Source organism: Atractosteus spatula, chromosome 14 (genome assembly GCF_055471065.1).
Source record: "Atractosteus spatula isolate fAtrSpa1 chromosome 14, fAtrSpa1.hap1, whole genome shotgun sequence".
Classification (NCBI taxonomy): Eukaryota; Metazoa; Chordata; class Actinopteri; order Semionotiformes; family Lepisosteidae; genus Atractosteus; species Atractosteus spatula.
In genome coordinates this window covers 23,295,613-23,321,001 of record NC_142719.1, presented here as the reverse complement: position 1 = coordinate 23,321,001, position 25,389 = coordinate 23,295,613, and the positions used below count along the sequence as shown (strand labels likewise).

Sequence of the window (25,389 nt, the reverse complement as noted above, 5' to 3'; positions counted from 1 at the left end):
TCCTGGCAAGCCTACATAAGACCTGCAAGTCACCCACATCTCTTTCATGCACTGCCAGCCTGAATCACATGCAAACACTCATTCCCTTCTTCAATATCTTTATCTACATGCTACCTACAGCATGCAACCCTACAATGCTGGCTGGATTGCTGAAATGCTTGATGTTGGCCTGCATGGAAGCACCTTAAGGAAAGACAATTCTGTGTAACTCTGATTGGATGACAAGGGTGATGTTAAGCTGTGAACATAGCTCACAGACTAGTTATTTCACTTGTTTAAATGATTATATCTGAACAGCTTGCAATCTCTTGTATGTTCAGGTTGAAACCTATCTCCGCTCACTATTTTTTCTTAATTCAAAGAACTGATTAATTCTTATTTTCATAGTATTTACTGTGCATGTTAAAGTCTTGCAACATTTTAGTTTTTGTTAATATATTTTCAACTTTGTTTTATTTCATTTTTTTGTTTACGTACTGTACATGTATTTATGAGTTTGCACTTGACAGAAGATGCTGGCTTGTGTTCTGTTTTTGTTGTGGGAGGGACAGCATCACCACATCCTCCCATGAACAACATTCCCATTCAACATGCACAGTGACATTACACACAGTGAGAGAAGCCTGCAGATCCTTATATGTTACTCTAGGGATGATTTTGTGGGTTGCTCTTTGGGAGACCCTGGCATAGCGATCAAAGCAGGGTACAGTCATCATTCAGCATTATATAGAATATTATCCATTTGCTGACTTATTTATAATGGATGGAGCCCCACATATTAACCTGTATGGTAATCACCAAACTTTCAAATTATCTGTGCATTATTGAGGACAGGTCTGCCCAGTCTCACACATTGTTTAAGTGTTACCCAATTGCAGTACACCTGCAACACCTGGTTGTAATTACCTCCTTAAATGTATTAAGTAGACTTACAGTTCACTTACTATTTCACATAATCTGATTATGATTATTTTTTACTTCATACGAAATAAAAAAACCTAAAGAAAGAATTGATATGGTAAATATAAACTCTTTTGGACATTTAAGCAAACAAGGGTATAATGGTAAGAAATTGAAATTCCCTTAATTATCCTCTGGGTTCGCCAACTTTGTCACAGCATTATTCACCCACTTCCTGTGTTATGTGAAGGTTTGCTTCAGAAAAATCTTTATGTAACACAAATCTTATGTAAGTCTGAACAGTTAACAGGTGTGTGTGCACTCATCATGGACGGGGATAGAGAGCAAGACAGAGAATGTACAGACAGCAGCAACTAACAGTCCATGAAGTGAAAGAAAAAAATTTACTCTGTTTATACAATATAGAGGGACAGAATTTAAATATTGTTGAAAGAAAAAAACATTTTAAAACAGTAGAATTGGAAAAAGTTTAACACAAAATAGAGCACACACTTAAAATATACAGTGTAGTTAATAACTTATAATTATCATTTTACAAATTTGTAAAAGCTATACATTTTATTACCCTACACTGTACTGTACAGTAATTCACATGAGTACTTCCCTGACATGATTGCAATAAAGATTCCTCAGTATTTTTTAATATAAAAGTATGAGATAATATACAGTACTTTCTATACTGTAATAATAATAATTGCTTACACATATAGCGCTTTTCTGGACACTCCACTCAAAGCGCTTTACAGGTAATGTGGATCCCCTCCACCACTACCAATGTTCAGCATCCACCTGGATGATGTGACGGCAGCCATAGTGTGCCAGAACGCTCACCACACATCAGCTATCAGTGGGGAGGACAGCAGAGTAATAAAACCAATTCATAGATGTGGTTTCATAGATTTATGTGTACAAAAGCAAAGGAAAGCTAGACAGAGTGTAAAATAATGCCCTGGTGAAAGGAACCTGTTGCAGTACTTGCTCTTTACACATATAAAACACTGAGTATTCCATACTTACAGAGATGAAGAAGCTAACTGGACCAAGGAAACTCCATGCAAACGCTCTTTCAAAGGACAACCAGCAACTGCAATAACATCAAAATATTATTTTATAGAAGAGATTTTCATAGCAGGCCCAGGTGTATTGTTGACTATTGTATGATCCCTACAGAAAATGTGTTCTTTCTCTGTTGATCAAGATTACTGTATATTAATATATACTGTATATACTAACTTACGTAAAATATATTTTTACAATATCCTAAACAAATGTCTGGTGAATATTCATGGCTTAGTAAGCTCAGATGCTTGGCTCTATAATTGACAAGTTCAATATTTATTTAGGCAGATGTCTGTTTCTGAATGACATTGTTCTTTGTAAAATACTATTGTGTAAATCAATGATTCTGTGATTGTAAATTCTGCCTGTGGTTTGTAGCTTATCTCAATGCAATGGTAGTACTGTATGTTAAATTGTTTCCAAACAGCTGTAGGAATTACCATTGTTAAAAGGGGCAGAAATTAAAAATTAATGGCTTATTTGAAAATGACCCAGAATGCTCAATTATAGTTCTGAGTGATTTTAACCATTCCTTGACACAGGAATGGTCGCATTACACACAGCAAATCAATTGGTCTTCCAGAGTGGACAAAATATTAAAATCTGCAGCTGCACCACTGAGTGAATTGGATTTTGCTAATTCCAATGTACAAGAAAAAATAACAAAAATATCAAGCTAAAAATAAGATCAGTCAGGGTGTGGTCCTTAGGTGCTATAGAGAGCCTTAGAGGGTGTTTTGAATGTACACATTCTGGGTGAATATATTAACACTGTTACATCTTACATAAATTTCTGCAAAGAGGTATGTCTTCCTACAAAAACAGTTAAAACATAAAGTAATAAGAAGCTATGCTTTTCAAAAGAATTGCAAGACCAATGCCATAGAAAGAACAGGGCTTTTTTCCAGAGTAACCGAATATCAAGCATACAGTATCTTAGCTAGGAACAGATGCAGCCATTCAGAATGCTCAAGGTGTAATGTGCCATACTACAAAGAACATGCCGTGTTACACCACAAGATAGCGCCTAATGTCTTTTTATTTTTTTAAATAGTTTTATGTAGGACTGCACGAATTTGTAAAATTGCCAGGTGGTGCAGTGATTGCTTAATGTGCCATGAGTATTAACTCTCTCTTTCCTAGCGTTAATCCCACATCAGCAGGGTCCGCTTGTCGGCACATCAGTCTCCATTTGGTGGTTTGAACCAAATCTTTGAGCTGACGTTGCCATTAACTGCGACCGAGAAATACTCCAACCGGCGCATCACTCTGCCTGCCATCAGAGTGGGAGGGGGGGAGGAGAACAAAGTAATGTAGCCAATTCATAGAGGGGGATTATTAGGAGGCATGGGAAATTTGGCCAGGATGCCAGGGTCACACCCCTACTCTTTTCAAGAAACACCCTGGGATTTTTAATGACTTTTCTACATGTTTTCCATGTTTTCTCTCTTTAGGTGACTAGAAAGTGTCTCTCAGAGCTTAGATAAAGTTTGTAATCAGGCAGAGTAAACACCTCTTGCTTCAAAGCAGAAGGAACAACAAGAAGCAGGGAAAAAAAGAGAGAAGAAAGGAGATGGAACTTGAAGCTTGAACCAGGCGAGAACCCCTACTTCTTGATCATTGAAAGCTAAGCTAAGCTAAATTGTGTTTTATGTTGTTGTTGTCTGTGGTATAGTTTGTGTCTTTTCATTATTAATAAACATTTGTTTAACCATGTGTGCCTGGATTATTACTCCTTTCACCAAAGCTGTGCCACAGAATAAAACATTTACATGCCTCTAATTATACCAACCACTTGGGTATATTCTGGACAAATCATTTACAAGTGGAGGGTTATGAATATTTGTTTTACTTATTGACTAAACTGCTCGTCCAATTTCTGATTTTAACCATTTTTGTAACCCCCCATTTGTAACAATATAAATATATGGTAGTTCGGGTGGGTAGCTGCGTCAGCATGCGTAGGCTGCAAAGGAACAAGTAATAGGTTTATTCCATACTGAAAAGAGAAGAAAAAAAGCAACGTTTCGGCCGTGGAGCCTTCTTCAGGTGTGAGCACACCTGACATCAGATAAAACAGTATGATAAGATTTGCTCACCTTTTCTGTGTTCCATACCCTCCTGGAAAAACTCCAGTTGACACAGCAACAATGACAGCAGGAATTCCATACCCAGGTGGAAAAAGGTACCTCTTTGTCAGTCTGTTTCTGCTACTGTACTTGACCACTCTCAGATTGGTCACTAACAGAAGCAGCTGCACTCCCTCCAGGCACATCCAGACAAAACTAGCAAGGAAGAGGAAGTGTAGTGCTCCTGCTATGACTGCACAGATAATCTGCAGTAAAACAGAGAGGAGATCAAAAGTGCTGAGTAACTGAAACATAATATGTTGGTCAGTTATGACAAAAAATTGTCGTGCTCAACCCTTACTCCTGGAAAGCCACACAATCGTCTGATCTTTTCATTTCAGCTGAATTTTTTTCTTAGATTTTTTTTGGTTTAAGATAAATGTGATCTTATCAATAAAATTATTAACTGACTGTTGAGATGTCATTGTCTTAACTAAGAGCTACAGATGCAGCCATTCAAAATGCACGGTACAAACCCGCGGTACGGGAAAGCCTACGTAGGGCACCGCGGTAAGTGATTGGCTGGCCAAAATGACCGACAGGGGCACTCGTGGTGCATTGGTCGGAAGTGAAAAGATTTAATCATTTAATCTCTTTACTGTGCACATTTTAATCCGCTTTGTATTGAATATTTATATGAAATTTTACCATTAAAGGGAAATTTTAGTAGCTGAGCATAAAAAGAAGAGGAGCACAACGCATCTGAAGGTCATAAACGATATTAATTTAGGAACATAAACATTACCGTATGTAAACTGTACTGCGTATGGCTGGTCTTGGTAGTTTAAAGAAAAAATACACACCAGTCTTCCATTTCTCCCTAAACATTTTAAGCATGAAAGTTTTATGAAACGGTACCCAAATATACGATTGCTGTATAGAATGAATTTTAATTAAAAAAAAATATTTAAACACGAAAATTAAGCTGTTTACATCTTCCGCCTGAGAACATAGTCACCCGTTGCTACCCAACGCAGAAACACAGCCACTAACTAGCAAAGAGAGGACATTAGCTAGCCAATATGATAAAGAAATAAATGATTATTTTGTTTATTTCTTTTGCACATTTATTTGAACATTTCCATCGATTGTACAAGCACTTGGAAACGCCCGTTTTCCATGTAAATAGTTCCCTGGTTCCGCACCCCGCACCAAACAAATTTATATTTCTAAATATCACAACATGATCGAATTTAAGTCATTTTAATAACAATGAATAGTCACCTATTTATATTGATTTAAATCGCGTTTAAATCGCCTTTATTTAAAACCCATAAATAAAGCTGATACTGTTTAGACTTTTAATTATTTAAAACTGTATTATAGCAGCACAATGCACAATGCAACGTAAATCACTATCTTTGTCTTCTGCGTAATAATGTTCACCTCTCTGTCCAGCAAATTAACAATAGTAATAATAATGAACTTTATTGTATATGGCACCTTTAAAGGTGGCTCCTCAAAGCGCTTTACAGGATAAAAACAATAACAACAATACTGTTAGGCTGGGCAAACGATTTATTTTTTTAATGAAATACAAAATGAGATATAATGATGTGTTCCGGCTTAGACATTAACGAAGAGCATAACACGTGGGCGGCGTAGCGGTCGGCTCTGGCTTTCCCATCTACTGTATACCGATACACTGCAAGTACAACCCCCCTCTCTGCAGGAGTGCTGGCTGTGACGAATTCAACCGGTTTCACAGGTATTTTCAAAGTAGAAGGGGGCGAGATTTCCAGAGAAAGACACCTCCCCCCCTCCAAAACCAAGTAAGTACAGTACTTACTAGTTAAGAAAGCTAGACTCCTCAATGAAATCGCTTTAACATGCTAATGCGTTGGTGTAACAGTCCGGGCGTGGCAAGCTTCTAATGTCAACCCGACTACGGCGAAAGGAACCCTTCTTTCATTGGAAGACAATGAACATATTCTAGCCCTAAATGAATTAATAGCAAACATGGTTTACATAAAATACATTTTTCCAAGAAAGTTTAGCCTTTGTCACTAATGAAACCACTAAATAAAGACATAAATATAGAAATCTTAAGATTTTTAAAATACATGACTTTGCTAAAATTTATTTAAAAATAAAAACGATAACAAACGCCAGCGGAGAAAGAGAACAGGGGAGGGATGTTGGTTTTGCATAAGGGGCAGGGCTATGGAAATGAGGTCTATTTGGGAATGTGGAGTTACATGTTCTGGCTGTTTGTGAATTATCGTTGTTGAGTATGGAGTGTTGAGGTATTGATTTTGCGTAATGCTTTATGTTGAAAATTGAGGTGGATTTTGTTTATGATAAAGAAGATAAACTGGGATGGGAGGAGGGTTTTGTTTTGCATAAGGGGCGGGATTATGATAATTGGAGGAATTTGAGAGAGTAAGCGGGCTATTGCTATTCTATTTTTTCAAAGAAATGTCGCAGTACACAAATATAATCATATCGTTATTAATTTCTTTAGATACGCGATTCCATATTATATTAGCAGAAAAGCTTAAAACTACCACTTTTTTTACACGCTATTTCACATGTTAGTTAAAGACTTCGATGTTTAAAATGTTTAGGGAGAAATGGAATACTGGTGTGTATTTTTTCTTTAAAGTACCGATTTCTGGAATCTGACTGGCTGACACCCTTCTGAAGTGGTTCCTTAATATCTGGTATACGGAAAAGAAAGCGTTAATTTTATGAAAAATCAATTATGAAATTATGAAACGCTCTGTTAAAAGCAAGGGAGTTTTTATTTCCATTGCAGTAAAAGAAAATGCCTGACAAAGTAGGGCTTGGACAGATTCCAAGTACTTGTACAAATGTGCTAAAGAAATTAGCAAAAAAAGTCATTCCTTTATCATTCCTTTATCGTATTGGCTAGCTAATGTCCTGTTTGTCAAAGAAAAAACTAAAAGTATTTTCGTTTAAAATGATGGTTAAAAAGAATGTGGACCAGCGTAATACTTTGAGTTTACAGCTTGTCCAAAGTCATTCATTATTAATACTATTAGTGATATCTTCGGTAAAGGCTTTGATGCATAAATATTTCTGATAAAGGTAGGTTGTGTACTTTTGTCCAACTGAGCAATCTTGCTTTCATAAAATATACCAACTTTTTAATGAATGATGAATGAATGACCTGCTGTAATACACAGTTTAAATTTAAAAGCTCAAATGCTGTACATGAGAGGTTAAGCTTTATTGGCTCCTCCTGGCGGTTTTACAAGGTGATTCCGGATACTTTCCGGCATGATGTCAAATGACGCGATATACCGCGTGATACTGCGTTTTGATGCGACAAGCCCACCGGGGTATACCGCGAAATACCCCACCCATTTTGAATGGCTACATCTGTAGATTGGAACAGATGCCAAACACTACAGTCTTCTGGGACCTTAGGACTTCAAATCTGTGCACTGCTTTTTTATTACCAGCCTTGAGTATTAATTCCACTGACTCACAGGTTATCAGTATACAGTAGATAACAGACCAACAACAAAGTCTCACAGTAGTGGGACTACTACAGTCCCACAGTCCTACAGTATCTAATCTGCTTTCAAATGACTATAATGAACAGAGATCTTTTGCTCACTCCCTAAAATCACAATCAATCAAATAGTGAGGAAATGTCCAAATTCTTCATTTAACTTACAGTATCTCTTTGCAATTTATGGATAGTGTTGTTACTTCACAGTCTAAGAACATAATATGTTTCTCACACATTAAAATGCTTTTTACACATTTAAGAAAAACAGTATTCCAATTGGGCAGTATGGTGGCACAGTTGTTAGCATTGCTGCCTCACAGCGCTGTGGCCCTCAGTTCAATTCATGACCCGGGGTACTACTGTATCTGCATGGAGTTTGTGTGCTGTCCTGCATTCATATGGGTTTTCAACAGTTTCTCTCATTTCTTCTCACAGACCAAAGATGTAGAGTGCTGTACTGGTAGGTTAATTGTCTTCTGGGAAAATTGGCCCTGTCGTAAGTGTGGGCAGGCCTGTGTTCATGTGTATGTGTGCCCTGCAGTGGACCGGTGTCCCATCCAGGGTGTATACAGCCTTGAGCCTGTTGCTTGCCAGGACAGGCATCGGCTCCCTTGCGATTCTTGGATGAAGTGGTGAGAAAAAGGCTGGAAAAATATTCCAATTTTGTAATTGTGATGAAGAAACAATGTTATTTTCACACGCCATCTCCCTTAAATGAAAATGCATTGCAATTCCATCTTGAAAAGATTGTAAAGTAAAAAAAACACACGAAATTTCCACCTTTTTTAAGGTACAAAACCTTATCAAAATGTTAACTGCAATCCCAAAGGAATTATAGATGAGCTTTATAAACATCTGTAGTTGAATCTGGGCATACGAACATATAAATATGTACATTAAAATCATTATTATATTAAGAGCAATTATATATAGCACATATTATAATAATTGTCTCCTTGCAACCACTGCCTGCCGGGATAGGCTCCATCTCCACTGCAGCCCTGAATTGGTTAGAAAATGAATGGATGGATATTTTAATACTACTGCAAATGAATAAATTTATTCTTTTATATAATATTTTAAATATTTCACATATTTTCAATTAATACCATTTTAAATTAGATATATTTTAAATGTTTAACTCACCTTATTTTCAGTTTTGGATCCTCCAGTTAAAAGGAGAAGGTGAGCCATAAAGAGACAAAGGCTCAAGTGCAAGTGAATGGTGTTGTGTCCTTTCTGAACTGATTTACAGAATACAAATGTAATAATTGCAAGGCCAAGGCAAATCAGAGATGTTATCACAAACACATACTCAATGACTGACAGGGCAGAATCTTCCTCAATCTGTAGAAAGAATGGGAGATAAGGATGGATAAACTTTTTGTGACTTTGTGAAAATTTCAGAGTGCAAACATTGTGATGTCAAAAATGTGGAATTGAATAACTTATTTGAACAATTTCAAAGAAAAAAAAAACCCATATGGATCTCAAATAGATTCTGAAATAATTTGACTGGTATATGCCAATATATCATTTCTGAACCAAAGGTCTATTCAAGTGCAATTTGAAATTTAGAGGTATAAAATAAACTTTAAAGATACTATAAGTAAGACATAGAAGCAATTTGGTATTTTATAGTTAATCTTTGATACTTGTGTTTTGGTGTGAAGAAGATCAATACGTGGCACTTGTGGTATGTTAGTGAAATGGTAGCTTCATTTAATCTGTTTTACTACTTCTTTAAATCCACTTAATATGGAATAGTATCATAAAAGCATATACTTAAAGGGAATTGTTGGCAGCTGAAAATAAAAATGAACAAAGTACAGTATAAATGTTTCTGAATGTAAAAAATAATAATACTGTATTAATATAAATATACAGTATTTACAGTGCCCTCCATAAGAAACTGGACTGTAAAGTAGAAATGGCTATTTTTGCTGTATAGTCAAGAAATTTGCATTTGGGATGAAAAGATGAATGTGTACCGAAAGTACAGAATGTGACCTTTTTTTTCCTGGGTAATAAATATAGAGTATATGCTTTAAGTATTATATATGCTTGAAAATTTTTGTGTTCTATTTTTTAGGTGACTATAAATATTGGGATATATTAAATTAAAGTAGTATAAAATGTAGTATCTGGTTGCAAATCCTTTGCATGCAATAACTCCATCAAACCTATGATCCATTGACATCATTACACTCTTGGTTCTTTTCAGATGCATTTTTCTGTTTGATCTGGGGGTTTCTGACTTCAGACTCCTTTTCAGCAAGTGAAATCCATGATGACGTGCTGGCCAATGAGTCTGGAGGTATTTTCTTGTACATGGGCAGACAAAATGTTTCTGTGCATTTCTGAAGTCATTTGGCTTCTACAATCATTAGTTACATCATCAGTAATGATAAGTGAGCCAGTACGTAAGGTGTCCATTCATGCCCAAACCATGACACTTTTTTCCATGTTTCATTGATGAAGTAGTATGCTTTAAATCATCTGCAGTTCATTCTTTTCTCCACATTTTCACCTTGCCATCACTTTGTTGCAGGATTATCTGTGTCTCATCTGTCCATAACATTTTGTTCCAGAACTCTACTGGTTCATTTAATTTCTTTTTAGTAAATTGTAATCTGGTCTTTTTATTTTTGGACCTCATGAGAGGTTTGCATCTTGTGGTTTAGCTTTTATAATTCTGCTGTTGAAGGCCTCTGCGAACAGTAGATTGTGATACCTTCACCCCTGTACTGCTGAGGCTGTTGGTGATTTCAGAGACAGTTCATTTAGACTTTTTCTTTACAACCATGATAATTTCTCTATCAACTGCAACTTGGCCGACTTGGTCATTGCCGATTGCTAAGTACACCAGTGGTTTCTTTTTTTTCAAGATATTCCAAATTGTTGATTTTGCTATGCCCAGTGTCTGTGCTAGGGCTCTAATTTAATTCTTCTTTTCTTTTCTTTCTGGTATAACATATAAGCACAGAAATACCCAGATATAACTTTATATACTTTTGTCAAATATTAATCTTTTCATCTCAAATCTGATTTACTGGAGTATACAGCAAAAATACACATTTTGACTTCGCTGTCCCAATACTTATGGAGGGAACTGTGTATAGCTGGTTGTGGTAGCTGAAAATAATAAAAAATACATCAAATTCCTTTACCCAGTCACTTACAGTGTTTATTTTGGAAATGTTTTGATGTGCTCCTTTTAACTGCATTTCCCATGAACACTTGCAATCTATTACAACATGACTGGTGATTGGTTAGAACCCAAGCTGGAGGAACTGGAGAGTGTCTGAAACTCCCGAAGGAACTCAACTGAGGGAAAATGAAATGAAAGGGGAGTGATAAAAGAATAATAGATTACTAGCCCAGCCATTCAGTTATGAGAGACAAATGGGCAAAGACGCGACAGTCTTAAAAGAAGTTGGCTGTTCGCATTCCATTCAGAAAAAGGAAAAACGTCTGGCACAGCAAAGTGCATGAGGCCTAGGAGGCATAGCCTACCTCAGCCTGTTAATCACAATCAGGGAGCTCTTGAAAAAAGAGGGACTGTCTGGTGGACAGCCCTGTTAATTAGTCTGTGGTGTAGGCAGGAGGACAAGCAGACTGACGTGTAAGAAATAAAAATATAAAAGGAAAAAAATAATAAAATACTGGCCATTGGAGAAAGAATTGCCCCATCCAATCAGCAAGGGAAAAGCGAGGAGTTTTTGGGGAGTTCGGCTCACTGCATGCCTGACAATAAAGAAGAAAGCCTGGCATAGCACGGCGTCAGTCCTTGTTCAAACTGCCCAACTCAGCCCATTGATTGGAATCAGGGAGCCTCAGCTTCGGAGCAGAACCTAGCTGGGAGTGTCCTGCTGTTCTTGAAATAATGTGCTCAAACATGGTGGTCATTGGTCTCTGCTGTGCTGATTTTGTTGTTGTGTATCGTTGTATTGTTGTACGTGTGTTCCCTGCATGTGCCGTGTTACATTCTGTTTGAATCGGCGGTAACAGCTCTTGATCCGAACTCGTCGCTGAATTATTACAGCATTTTCTCTGGTAATGGAATGGGGGGTGGGTACACAATGTGTAGCCTAGGGGCCTCTGATTACCTTAATCCGTCACTGACTACTTGCTGTTAATGCAAGTAATTTAAGCTCCCTTTTACCTTGAAAATTTAATTAGGAGATCCATGGGAGATTTTTAAGTAAAGTTTAATCTCTGTAAATCTAGTCTTGTGTATCCTGGGTAGAGGATATATTTATGCAAACTTATAAGCTTTTCCGATACCACTTTTGATTAAAAAAAACTTTCCTTAGAAATTCACAAAACAACAGAATGTGTGTATTTTTTTATCAAAAATAGTTTTGCAGCTTTAGGTGACTGAGAAGTGTCTTTTAGATTTTAGATAAAGTCTGTGACACTTGACACTTCTTTTACTAGTTTATTTTAAGTTTTAAAAACCTGCCTTAATGTCTTTGTTTTAAAAAAACTGTAGCTTTTAAAGTTTTTTGGTTTAGTGATGTTTGTCAAATATTGGTACACAACTGCAACTTTCCTGATAATCAAAGTCTTAATCATACACTCAAGTTTATAGCAGAATAGTCTTCCAATCAGTGGAGACCAGGAACATCCAAATGATAGGTAAAAAGTAACTTTGATTGTTTTCCTTTGGTTACAACTTTACCTGGGACCAAATCCCCATCATTGTTTTACATCTTGGTTACTTCCAACAAAGTCACTTTGAAATAGAGAAATGTAACAAATGTTCTCACTTTTATTTTAGATAATGTTAACAGTATCTGCACCATTGTTGCAATTTAAGGGTATTTTTAAGAGTGAATTTCAGTGGTTTATATTGAAGTTATTAAATATATTTTATTATTATGATTAATAGACAACTCTGTCTTTATTGAGTCAAAAGAACTGTGGTCTATAGCAAACAGCTTTGGTCTGACACTGAGCAGGGTTTGCGAGGCACTAGAAATATGTGGGTGACACTTGTGGGATTAATCAGCTCTTGGAAGCAGGAGCTGAAATCTGTGCACTGCATAAATTCCACTGTACAGTACAGTTTTGTTGTGTTCACTTAGAGGAACTCTATGCAAAGCTTTGCAGAGTTTACACTTTGCAGAGTAAACACTTCTAGTTTCAAAGAGGAGAGGATGTATGTTGAGATGTGGGGTTCACTTATTCAAAAACCATTGCAAAGTTTACTTTGGAAATCTAGGTATGTTGTGTGTTAATGATTGTCAATGAGTACAGAAACACACAATATAAGATCACATTAAGAGCACAGGGCGGAACAAGAAGAAGCAGGAAAGAAGAGAGAGACAAGAAAGGAGAAGAGAGCAGTTGGTACTTGAAGCTTGCACCAGGCAAGAGCCCCTACTTCATTATCATCCAAACAAAACCTAGCTAGAGCTAAGTATTTGAACCATGTTAGAGAGAGCATGCTATTCTGTGTTTTTAGGAAACTTGGGTTTCCTGGGTAAAAGATACCTTGATTAGAAATGTCTTTCCTGCTTAGGGTGCATTTTTAGAATAGGAAGATAGGCTCCCATTTATTTTGTGGCATCTGGGGTGCAGAAAGAGATTTAACTGCAGGTTGCATTGTATTTATTTAGAAAGGCAGCTTATCTCTTATTTGGCCTCTGTAGGCATTAAGAGTTTAGTGCTGAATAACAGTCAGGGGTTTTCAGGGTGGCTAGGATGTTAGGCCTCTGAAATGTCTTGTACATTATGTAAATAGATTAACTTGTGTGTTGTATGTTTTCTTGTGTGTAGTGTAGTTTGTCATTGTAATAAAATATTTGTTTAACCAAGTGTGTCTGAATTATTACTTTTCACCAAAGCTGTGTCAGAGAACAAAGAATTCATGTGCCTCTGATTATACCAGCCACTCGGGTATATTCTGGAGAAATCACTTACAGGTTGGGGGTTATGAATATTTTTTAAATAAATTACTCAGTCAATTCCCAATTTTCACCAGTTTCATAACCCCCCATTTATAACAATAGTTTCCTTAAATGTTTACTATTTTTACAAGAATAAGACTATTATTTTAATAATTGCATAATTGTGATCGTACCTGCTCTGCTTTGGTTGCCATAACTACAGCGAAGGTAGTCAGATGGTTGCTGCTGCAGACTGTGTGAGTTTCATTGGAATGGATGGCTTTCAAACCAGATTGGGACCAGGAGCTCTCATTTACTCCATATTTCCAGTAGACACAGATTAATTCATTTTCATCTCTCTTGTGCTTTAAAAAAAATATTCCTCATCAATCATTTGAGTGTGGCTAAAAAGTGTACACCTCACAATGCATTTTCTTTTCCCTTGTAAAAATTATAATACATTTACTGTATTTAACAAAAAATACGAAAAAAAGTATTACAATTTTACTTATTTTAACTTACCACAAAACAGTTTTCATTCAAGATGATGCTAGCATCCAGAAAAACAAAACTTTCTTTTCACATGCAACATTCACAATCAGTTGTACATATAACCATTAATTAAAACCATGTTTTAAAAAACAAAATGTATTATTTAATTTCATTTTGTATTATTTTAGTACTAAACTAATGAAATAACATTAATATTTCATTAATTTAAAATGCCATAATCATTTTTCTCACTGTTAAAAATAATTTTAAATAACCTTAGAGCTGTAGTGAATAATTTATTTTTTATTAAAATGCAACCAAATGTGGGTATTCTACCTGCTTGTTCTGGAAAGTGACATTGATGGGCTGCAAAAGTGTGTGGATATGATTCTTCTTTTGGTTTACGACAACAGTAACTATGTTTGAGTTGATCTGGGGAGAAACAATATCTTCTGAGGACTTATTCTGGAAATATCTTCCATCCAAAAGAAATTCCAGGCCAGTATAAGAGGCAAACAAGACCGTTCCAATTCCTAAAACAATAAAGCATATTTTATGTTTCTTTTACATCTTAATCTTTCATAAAAATCAGATAAAGAGATACAGGTACAGTAGAACTGAAAGTAAATATATGATTTATCAAATAAGCAATAACTTATTCTAATGTAGGTATATTTTATCAGTAGCTTTAATTATTCATCACTTCAGTTGAAATCTGATTTCCCTAAAAATAGAGATGACTCTAAAAAGCTCTTAAATAAAATAATATTTACCTTTTTTCTTAAATTGAATAAAACTTTTGTTTTAATTAGAAATCAATAGTGCTATAACACCAAACTCAATCATCAATGTATTCAAAGAGTAATATAAACAGTTTTTTAGTTACTGAATTGATTACCTTAAATGTTACTATGTTCAATAATCTGGAATGATGTAAAGTGTATTTCTATAGTTTGACTATATACACTGTTGAATATACTGTATAGTGTACAGTAAAATATATCCAACAAATAACTCCAATGTACCATCCATTTTAGGCCACAAGAGGTCAGCATAAACACACTCCAGAGACAGTGAGACAAGAGTGTTAGAGATTTTGGCTTCAGATGTCTGCAAGCTGTATTTTTTAATAAAAGAGTTTAAGAGACAAAAGATGTTGTCTACTCGGGTTATAAAAGGCTGAATAAAGTGTGTAAACATAACAGATTTAATCTCACGATGAGACACTAGCAATAAGATCAAACTCAATTTCATGAAATTCACCAAGATCAGACAGTAAAACAGGATAAATTATAGTTCACGTGGGTAGCTGCGTCAGCATGCGTAGGCTGCAAAGGAACAAGTAATAGGTTTATTCCATGCTGAAAAAAAGAAGAAAGAGAACACAACGTTTCGGCTGTGGAGCCTGAAGACACCTTGACACCTGAAGAAGGCTCCACGGCCGAAACGTTGTGTTCTCTTTCTTCTTTTTTTCAGCATGGAATAAACCTATTACTTGTTCCTTTGCAGGATAAATTATAGACTATTAGAGGAAATTGAAAGACAAAGTAGGATATGGACCATTCTTGCATTGGGAAGGTTATTTAGATCAAGGTGGGTCCAGTTTCAGCCTAGTTTCACACTTCCATGTATTGAACATGGACTTTATGTGGTTTTATTATGCGTTCTCCGACATGCTACCAGGTTTGGAAAATCTTCTACAGTGCCTTTTCTAAATCAGAAACCAAAGATGAAAAACTATTATGTAACTAGGAACTTCAATTAACTTTGACAAATACATTAATTTATACTCAAGAAACTGCTTGTATAAGAAACTTGGCAGCACATCTCAGCAAGGCGGAGAGAGAACATAATCTAGCAGACCAAAGTTTTAGTCAGATTTTCGATGCATGTACAGTATCACCTTTTAAAAAGAGAGCGTTTGAAAGTTTCCACTTTGGTTTACTACTGTAAATCAACAAACTCATGTTATCTACTGATACATTTGCATAATGTCTGTTAGATTCTTAGACAGGTCCAGCAGTTGTGAAGAAAATGAAAAATCAGAAAAAGTTATGGCCAACAAACAACATGACCATTTAGTTCTTCGCTTCTGGGGAGTATTTGAATTACTGTAGGTATTTACTGCTGTGTTCACTACAGATAAAATGTAGACATATTGATAAAATGTGTACAGTACACCAAGAGTTACATTAGTTGATCAAAGTATTCCGGTGTTTTACAGAAAATCCAACATTGCCATCATAATATCTGACAAATCCATCCATAAATCCATTTTCAACAAAATAGGGTCATGGTGAGCTCGAGCCCAACCTATATGATAATGGGCGTAGGATATATCCTGAAACAGTGAACCTGGTGGAAACCCACATAACCACAGAGAGAAACCCTTCTCAGATTTTTTTTGCCTGTAACGTACAGTAGCTATTTTTCCTTTAATAAAAACAAACTGTGAACCCAAAGTTTTATAGCTATAAAATATACTGTTTATATAACAGAGTTTTGAATATCTTCCACAAATCACACATAATTCGATATGGCTGCAATATGGTGACAAATAACATGGATGACTCAGTGTCAAAGAACACAAGATGGATTTAAGGCAAAATAACAGGCATAATGCCTGTGCAAACAATACTAGCATCACTTCACTAAATTAAAATGGTATAAATCAAATTCAGCATATCTCTTCGGCAGTGAGATTTGGATTTTCAGCCTTTCAAAGAGACAACTTTCTACCTTGACTGTGCTGATCCTGTACACAGTATGTACAAGAGATCAGATTTGTAATGCTAATACCTGCAGGTAAGAAATGTTAAAAACTCAAATAAGCAATGGCTAGAGAGTAATTAGAGAGTGATTATGATGTCACAATATTCAAAAACTGAGATAATACAAAATATGCATTAGCATTTACCGTTACTGGCGTTCTGCATAATGCTTTGCAGGTTTACTTGCAGGGTGTTTCCATTTACTTGTAAATATTCTATTTTCTGAGTAGAATTAGCAGGAATCACAAACCATTGGAGATCTTAAAGAAAACAGAACTTAAGTGAATGAAAAACACAACTCATTAAAATTGAGTAGCTAATCCAGCTACAATTGGCAAGTACAGAATACTGGGAGAGTAACAGATAAAAGGAAGCTGTCTACTTCATTTTACCTGGTTAATTGAAGGGGTCCAAGGAGACAAATCATAAGCATAAAAAGGTGAAACCAGTGAACATCTTTAGAATCAACAGCAAAACCAGACAACGCAAATAGAAACTAAAGCGCACTTAAAACTGAGATGACTAGACATGTCAAATCCATCACCTGGATACTGGTTTCTTTCAGAAAACAACTAGATGAGGCCCTTAAATAAATTATCTACTATCAAACAGGATTACAATATGCAAAACTCCATTATGACTCCATTTCCTAACCAGTGCTTTTGAGCTGCATCCTGTTCTTTATTAATGAAATGAGCTTATGAATATAAAGGGAGAGTACTTCATGTTTTGGCATTAACTTACCTGTCTTTGGAAATGACTGTGCTGGCTGAAAATCAGTTCTGTCATAACCCCAACACATATTTTTTGAAACATGAGTCAGTTTGGCAGGGTTATTTCAGGAACCAAGAAGAAAGTGCACATAGCATAGAATGAATGAGAAATGAATATGATACAAGCTTGAGTTTCGTGCGATAGAGTAATTTTGAATATGCATTTAAATGAAAAATAAATTTAAATGAAAACTGATGGATAAAGAAGTAAATGAGAAGCGCATACAATGCATGTGATAGAATGTATGTCAGCAGACAGATGGCAGTACATTACTTCTGTCTTAGTAAGCTTGAGACAGAAACCCTGTAGTGAGCAACAGAAGACTGCAGTGACTTTGAAGAGCAGCCTGAGGAGAACTGTGCTGGCACAGAAATAGGAGGGCATAGGTAGTGAGTTGCCAATTGGTGATGTTTGCTGGGAATAAATGGTTGAGGATGAACAAAGTTGAAACACCAAAACAATAGGTAATATCAGATCATTTGTAAGTGGAAGCTTTGGGAGAGGAAAGAGTTGAGAGCTGACACCACACCAATCAAGCACCAGTGGTTAGGGGGTACCCATCAAAATAACAGCTAGAATCGTAACTGGAGTGTGGGCACCAGGGATGGTGAAGGCTGTGTACTAGGAGGCCTGAAATGGGAATGATGCTTTGCATGCACCCTCTGGGCAGAATGATTATCAGTGACTGTGAGAGGTCTTACAGGGACTGTGAAAAGGAGGATGGGGATAGGGAAGATACTAAGCAATGAATAATGGCTCCGTTGGACAGTTGACCAAAAAGGGGGAAGGGAGAGAGAAGAGTGAATGGGAATATGAGACGAGAAAAGAATGAGAAAGAACTCACTGTTGTTCAAAGTTGCAGGCAGGGTTAATGACATTAGAAGAACTGAAAGAAAAGAGCAATCAGCATGGCATCATCATAGAACAGGGCTACTAGTTATCCATAGAGAAATTCAGGGTGAGGAGCTGCTTGTTCTAGAAGAGGCGAGAAAGTGACTCTGGTCCTGGTTTGTAAGAGGCAAATGTATAAGAGTAATGCATGGGCTGGGACCAATTCGAGACCTGCTGTTGACCCTGGCAACAGCAACATTGTTCTCAGCTTGCCATTCAAATAAGATCGTGATGCCTTTCAATTAAACCAGCACTTTTTCAATGCGGTTCCTGATCTAGTTCCCAAACATGGTAATTAGATGCCTTATTTAGTCATCTAGAAGTTCTGTATTATAAGTGTGTCATTAAAGCCTCAACTTTCATGCGGGCAGTTGCTTCTCTTTGGTAGTAAATTCAATTCCCTGTTTTCCTGTGCAGCAATACAGCAGATTCCCCTTCAAGTCCCAATTTTTTCCCTCTTTTCCCTTTGTAATTTTTTCCTTGTTTTTTTGTTTTTCCTTTTTTAATTTTTCCATTTTGACTCATTTTTACAGTGTCAGCTCACCAGCCTCTCACCTGTTATTTTTCACCTGGGAGCCTTGCTTATTTTTCTCAGACAGGTCCTTATAGATGGTCTTTTTTCCTGACTGCATCAGATTTCCCTTATACAGTACATTCTGATCCTACCATTCTCTTCTTTTATTATAACATCATTAGCATTACACTCAGACATGTGCTTGTGCTTCAACCAATCATCATGCTGCTGCACAGTTTACCAGTGGCTGCTGCTTAACAACAAGGTCCTAAAAATGCCAAGCATGAGAGAAGTCCGAAATGCCAGTTGTCAGAAAAGAGAAACATACAGGTGTGAGCACCCAGCAAGTAATTATATATAAGAGAACAGAAGTGTGAGATTAGATTTTGACCTGTTACTGAATGTCCCTACTGTATGTGACAGACAAGTGTACCTGGGGAATAGACCAGAGGGCAGAAAGTGCAGCTTCAGAACCTGGTTCTTTGTAAGAAGAGTAGTAGGAGTTGCCTGTCTTGTTGCTGGCTATCTGGCAACCAATGGTGTCTGGCATACTATGAGTTGATGTGGAGGTGATGAGAAAAAAAATATAGCTTAACTTTTTTGGAGGCAGTGAGGTGTTAAGTGTATGAAAGTTAAAAAAGTGTTAGCATAAACGAGAGTGAAAAGATCATGTACATACAAGACCACAACAAGTAAACCCAGTGGGGTGGGGCATGTCTATTACAAAATTATACAGTATATAATGTATACAGCAAGGAAAGGAGGCAAGGAATGGTGAATATCTCACATATTGCAATCTGAACCAAACAGAGATGTGGGTCCTGTAGGTATACATCTTGGTATCAGGAAGTTGCAAATTATCGTGTGCTAACAGTACAACAAGAAATGATTATTTAAGATCTGAAATAATTAAATACTCTACACAACAATTCAGAGCATCATGCAGGAATTCAAAATATCAGCATGTACACAGTACTTTGATAGCATCCAGAGATTTCCGATGTTGTATCATTATTTTCTGTGACATTTAAAATTTAGACACTAGCTGAGCAGCAATTTGTCATACATTTACATGCCTACAGCTACAGGTTATAAGAGGTTTTGCAATAATTTTATAGTTGAACTGGAAATGGATGCAACACTTGACAGATTTTCATACCTAGATTATGTGAGCTCTCATTGTTCTTAATTAATTTATAAGAGTCTTTAGGCACTGGCAGATGTATACTCTCGATGGCATTCAGACACATTTCCCCAGCTATTGACCTCTCATGCACAGTCAAATTAGTCTGAAGCACACTTTGATTCAGAAAAGAGCTTATAGCTCCAACAATTTTCTGAAATCAGAAAAGGAAAAAATGATTAATATTTAAAAAATGCACACCACTGTAAAATATTTATTTCAAAACATATTTGAAGTTCACAAAATGATGAACAGGACATTTCAAGATTTGCCACTCCCTAACACAATACACAACAAAAAGTGTTACAGACCTTGGGCTCATAACTGGTTATGTTTTTGCTTGAAAATAAATTTGATAAACACTTCTCTATAGAGCTTGCTGGAACCTGTAAAAGAAAAAAACAATTATTGGAAAAACTATACTGTCAAACACACAGAAAACACTATGCTGTGCTCACACTGAAAACACTGCTTGTAATTGCCGTCCACTTGTCTTTATTCTCAAAATACCCCATGAAGCACAGTATTTTGCATTTTTAAAAAAGATGCAATGGATGAGTGTCCTGTCCAGGTTGCATCCTGTCTTGTGCCCATTGTGTGCTGAGTTATGTTCTGGCATCTCCCATGACACTGAACTGGATAAAGTAGTTTAATGGATGGGTGGTTGGATGAACTATGTCATGATGTGATGTTTTTATCAATAGAATGAAATTTGATTGCAACAGAAATTAAAAAAGTATATTTGGACTGCTGCCAAAACATAGCAAGTCTATCGTTTGCATTTTAAGCATCTTGTCTGTTGATACAATGTTTGCACAATTTGTCAAAAGAGGAAAGATAATATGTGAATTTTTATATGAATTTATATGAATGTGAAAGATGAAGAGGTATTTGAAAGCATTTGTTTTCACTTGGAGGTGCAGAAATAAAAGGTTGTTCTTTTGTTTAAACTAACATATTTCTGCTATAGTTTAGTACCGCTGCATCTAACTTTTACATATTTGGCTTTGTGCACAGAACATAAAAGCAGAACCTGTCTTTTGTCAATAAGCCAAGAGACATGACTTAAGTTACAAGATGCTTGTTCGGCATATATATCATAACCTTTCACTTAGAAACTTATACAGGGAAGTTATGCTTTTTTCTGTACATTTGAGCAGTTTGTCATGTACATGTATCACCAGGCAAGTTCATTGAAACACAGCTAAAGATCCAGCCATTCAAAATGCACAAAGTACACTGCGTCAAAATGCAGTAGGCGTGGCACATCATACTGCACCATAATGCATGCTATGATAATAGTATCTGGAAGCACCTTGTAAAACCACCAGGTGGAGCTAATAAAGCTTAACGTCTCATGTACAGCATTTGAGCTGTCACCAGAAAACACCCGGTTTTGAATCCTGGTCACTGCTGAGGGACAATCTTTTTCCAATTAAGAATTTAAGTTATATACTCTTTAGAGTTTTAATAATTTTAAACAGTGTATTACAGCATGTTAATCATTAAACATTAAAAAGTCGGTATATTTTATAAAAGCAAGATTGCTCAGTTGGACAAAAGCACACAACCTTGCACCTTCATCATAAATATTTTAATTCTGCATAAATATTTTATGCATCAGTCTTTAACTTGGTAACTTACATGGGTTCTGGTTTAACATACGTGTTCTAACATTATTAAGCTTATGTTGTGTACTTCATAAAAAGTTTTTTATGAAGGTTTCAAGAAATGTTTTATCCTTTTCTAAGATTAGGTACTGTAGTAAGAATACCACTTGCTGTTTCTGTAAAAAACAAAAGTTGTACTGATTTAATACCACTTGATAGTAATATTGATATGGAGTCGTGTAACTAAGCAGCTAAAATATTTTGGAAACATTTTGGACATTTTGACATTCTTTTTTTTTAAAGCTTGTATTGTTCTTATAGTGGTAATGGAAAACATACTGTACAGAATGTTGAAACCGTACCATGACAGGGAAGACATGTTAGACCTTCAAGTAAGCCAGTGACTGGTGTTTACTATGTTGAAACGAGGTTGTGTAACTGCGGAAATTATTCTGTACACTGAAGACTTATAGAGCAGACACGTTGTGTATCGCCTCATATACTTGTTAAAATGTTCCAATTTTGATGTGATATGGAAGATATTATTAATAGTATTAATAATAAATAAAGTATGTATTAGTATTGTCAAAGTATTACTGTGGTCCACTTTCTTTGTAAACGTCTGCATCAGTTTAACTCATTCACCCATGAGTACATGAAAAAATGTTGCCTGCCCTTTTCAGCTACAGCTTAAGTTGTCAAACAGTGCATTGGTGTAATGGCCTAGGCGTATGCCTTGCATGCTGGAGGTCGGGGGTTTGAACCCAGCTCTCATCATGAGTTTTCTTTTAACAAATAAACAGTTCTTTGAAAAACTAAAATAGTAAACATTATAACATAACATCACTTTATTAGCCCTATACAATTTCTAGCATTAGGAATTCATCTTTTCGCATACCCCAGCTTGCTCTCCTTGAGCCACAGACACAGACAGGGAGAGAAGCTTGGGGTCAGAGCGCAGGGTCAGCCATTGTACAGCGCCTCTGGAGCAGTTGGGGTTAAAGGTCTTGCTCAGGGGCCCAACGGAGTAGGATTCCTCTGCCAGCTGTGGGATTTCCAGCCACAGGCACAGATCCCTAGCCACAGAGACACCGCCCATTATTGACACTATATTGAATTTGTTGGTATTTCTAAATATCACAACACGTTCAAAGTTAAGTGAGTTAAGTGATTAACCTTTTCTATGAATACTTGCGCGTTATTGCAGTAAAAAACCTCACACTTTTTAGAATTTGATTATTAGGGAATATAATATTACGCTGGGCAAACGTTTGAGGTCACATTCTTACACGAGGGGGGTACTTTTAAAGCGGAGATGACAGCACCGAAATTTTTTGGCACTTCCTCTCTTTAAAGCCCTGGCCAAATACAAAGACAGTACATACAGTTATAACTGAAACTGAATTAAAAAATACACATCCCAGTTAACATGGCAGTGCTTGTGATCCTTGCGTTTAACCAACGAAACAGAGTTTCAAAAGCTTAACCTATCAGCAACAAAGCGAAATTTACACGATAGGATACCTCACACTGTCAGTTACACGACTGTGTATGTCACTTAAGCCACTTCTATTTGGATTTTGAGTTATGGAGGTGGGAAGATGCATTCAGGTAGACTGCCAGGCGAAAGGATTTGTAAATATATTTTGTTAAAGCAAGTAAGTTTTTTGCAACACATAAAATACATTTTTCCATGTTTAGGATTTGTTACTAATTAAACCACTAAATAAAGACAGAAATCTAAAGATTTTCTTATTCAATGTTGATAGCAGGTGAACTGTCAGGTTGAGCTAAGTGTATATTTTGTTGCAGAGCTGCTGCAAAATGTTAACAGTGAAAACAGGTATTTATAAATGTCTCATTTCAAGAAGAAGACTTTCAGAATAATTATCAATCTAGCAGGACAGAGAAAGCACAGAAAATAGGTAGTTAGATTGATCAGATTAGTATGCAAAGCCATTTAGAAAAGAGGGTGTGAGAAGAGTGACAAACTAGTATACTTTAGATCTTTTTTTCTGAACCAGGGAAAATCTGATCATGTTTCTCTATAACAATAATAAAAAAACTTTATTTTATATATCACCTTTAAAAGTAGCATCTCAAAGCAATACAGTTGGTGTAAAACCAGTTATAAGGACCACAGATTACAAAGTTAATACATATAAGAAAGACAAGCAGTTAGAAGTGCTACCGAAATTAGAAAATGAAGCAGAGACAGACACTAAATAAGTCAGGTGGGTAGTCTGCAAATGAACAAGTAATACGTTTATTCCATGCTGAAAAGAGAAGAGAGAAAACACAACATTTTGGATAAGTCTTCTAAAAAGAAAGGTTTTGAGGTTAGATTTAAATGTACTAGGGGTAGGTGACTCTGATATACAAATCTCTGGGATACAAATCCAGAGCTCTGGGGTGCAGCTAGAGAAGGTCCTATCACACACAGAATGTAAATGTTCTTGAGGACAGCTAGAAGACCAGAGTGAGACGGACAAAAGTTGCAAGGTGGGGAGTAGACAGATAATAAACCAGATAGGTACCGAATGAGGATGAGGATTTTGAAGTTGACACGAAACCTGATAGGAAGCCAGTGCAAGAACTTGAAGACAGGCGCAATGCATCCCAATCAGGATTCTTGCTGTCAAATTCTGAACATATTGCAGATTGCTCAGTGTGAATTTAATTACCCCAGTGAACAGGATGTGCATTTATGAAATCTAGAAAAAAAGACTTTCTTGATTTCTCTAGTTCCTAGTTTCTCTGGTTTCCTTTAAAAGAAACTATTATTATACAAAACAGAGTACTATATGGATGGTATTTACATATGATATTTGTGATTTAAACAAATTAACACAAGCAGTTTTTGAGGATTTAAGTGTTGGCTGAGTTATTGCAGGGTGTAAGACTAGAGACGTAGGTAGGAAAAAGATAATTTGGGGAAAGTTGAGGAAAACACTGATAACAAGAACACTTCCTAATAGGGTTAGGCATACTTTTGACAAAATGACAGGAGATGTGATATACTGCAGAGGAAGATGATGAAGTTAACAGACTGTATGTTTTCATACAGATCCAGCCATTCAAAATTTGTGGAGTACGTTGCTTTTAAACGCGGTAGGCCACATGTTGAGGGACAATCTTTTTCCAATTAAGAATTTAAGTTGTATACTCTTTCGACTTTTAATAATTTTAAACTGTGTATTACAGCATGTTAATTATTAAACATTAAAAAGTCAGTATATATTTTATAAAAGCAAGATTGCTCAGTTGGACAAAAGTACACAACCTTGCACCTTCATCATAAATATTTTAATTCTGCATAAATATTTTATGCATCAAAGTCTTTACGGAATATATTACTAATAGTATTAATAATGACTGACCTTGGACAGGCTGTAAGCTCAAAGTATTACTGTGGTCCACTTTCTTTGTAACCGTCTGCATCAGTTAACTGTTGCGACACAAAAAGACTTTATTTTTTCATTGACAAAAAGTAACACCACACTCTCTTGTTTAAACGGATTGTTTTGTTGCTGCAGAGACTGTTAAACCAGAGGAAAAGAGTGCCTCTTTCTTCAAAGCATTTCCTTGATCCAATCACGTATTTGTTTCCAATCATACAAAGTAAGTTTTGAGAATCTCCGATTCACCGTGCCTATGATGGTTTCCTGGA

General features: G+C 36.1%; 1 protein-coding gene across 1 annotated transcript in view; it reads right to left on the bottom strand.

The window, feature by feature from the left end:
- Positions 1 to 25,389, bottom strand: part of LOC148820921 (adhesion G protein-coupled receptor E3-like) — a 54,203-nt gene that overhangs the window by 4,792 nt on the left and 24,022 nt on the right. The window contains exons 7-14 of the mRNA XM_088931503.1: positions 20,421 to 20,495; positions 20,086 to 20,263; positions 16,894 to 17,007; positions 14,313 to 14,509; positions 13,679 to 13,849; positions 8,737 to 8,937; positions 4,080 to 4,315; positions 1,939 to 2,005 (exon numbers count right to left, since the gene is read on the bottom strand). Coding sequence (XP_088787629.1) covers positions 1,939 to 2,005; positions 4,080 to 4,315; positions 8,737 to 8,937; positions 13,679 to 13,849; positions 14,313 to 14,509; positions 16,894 to 17,007; positions 20,086 to 20,263; positions 20,421 to 20,495 — 1,239 coding nt within the window. The remainder of the gene's footprint in view (positions 1 to 1,938; positions 2,006 to 4,079; positions 4,316 to 8,736; positions 8,938 to 13,678; positions 13,850 to 14,312; positions 14,510 to 16,893; positions 17,008 to 20,085; positions 20,264 to 20,420; positions 20,496 to 25,389) is intronic.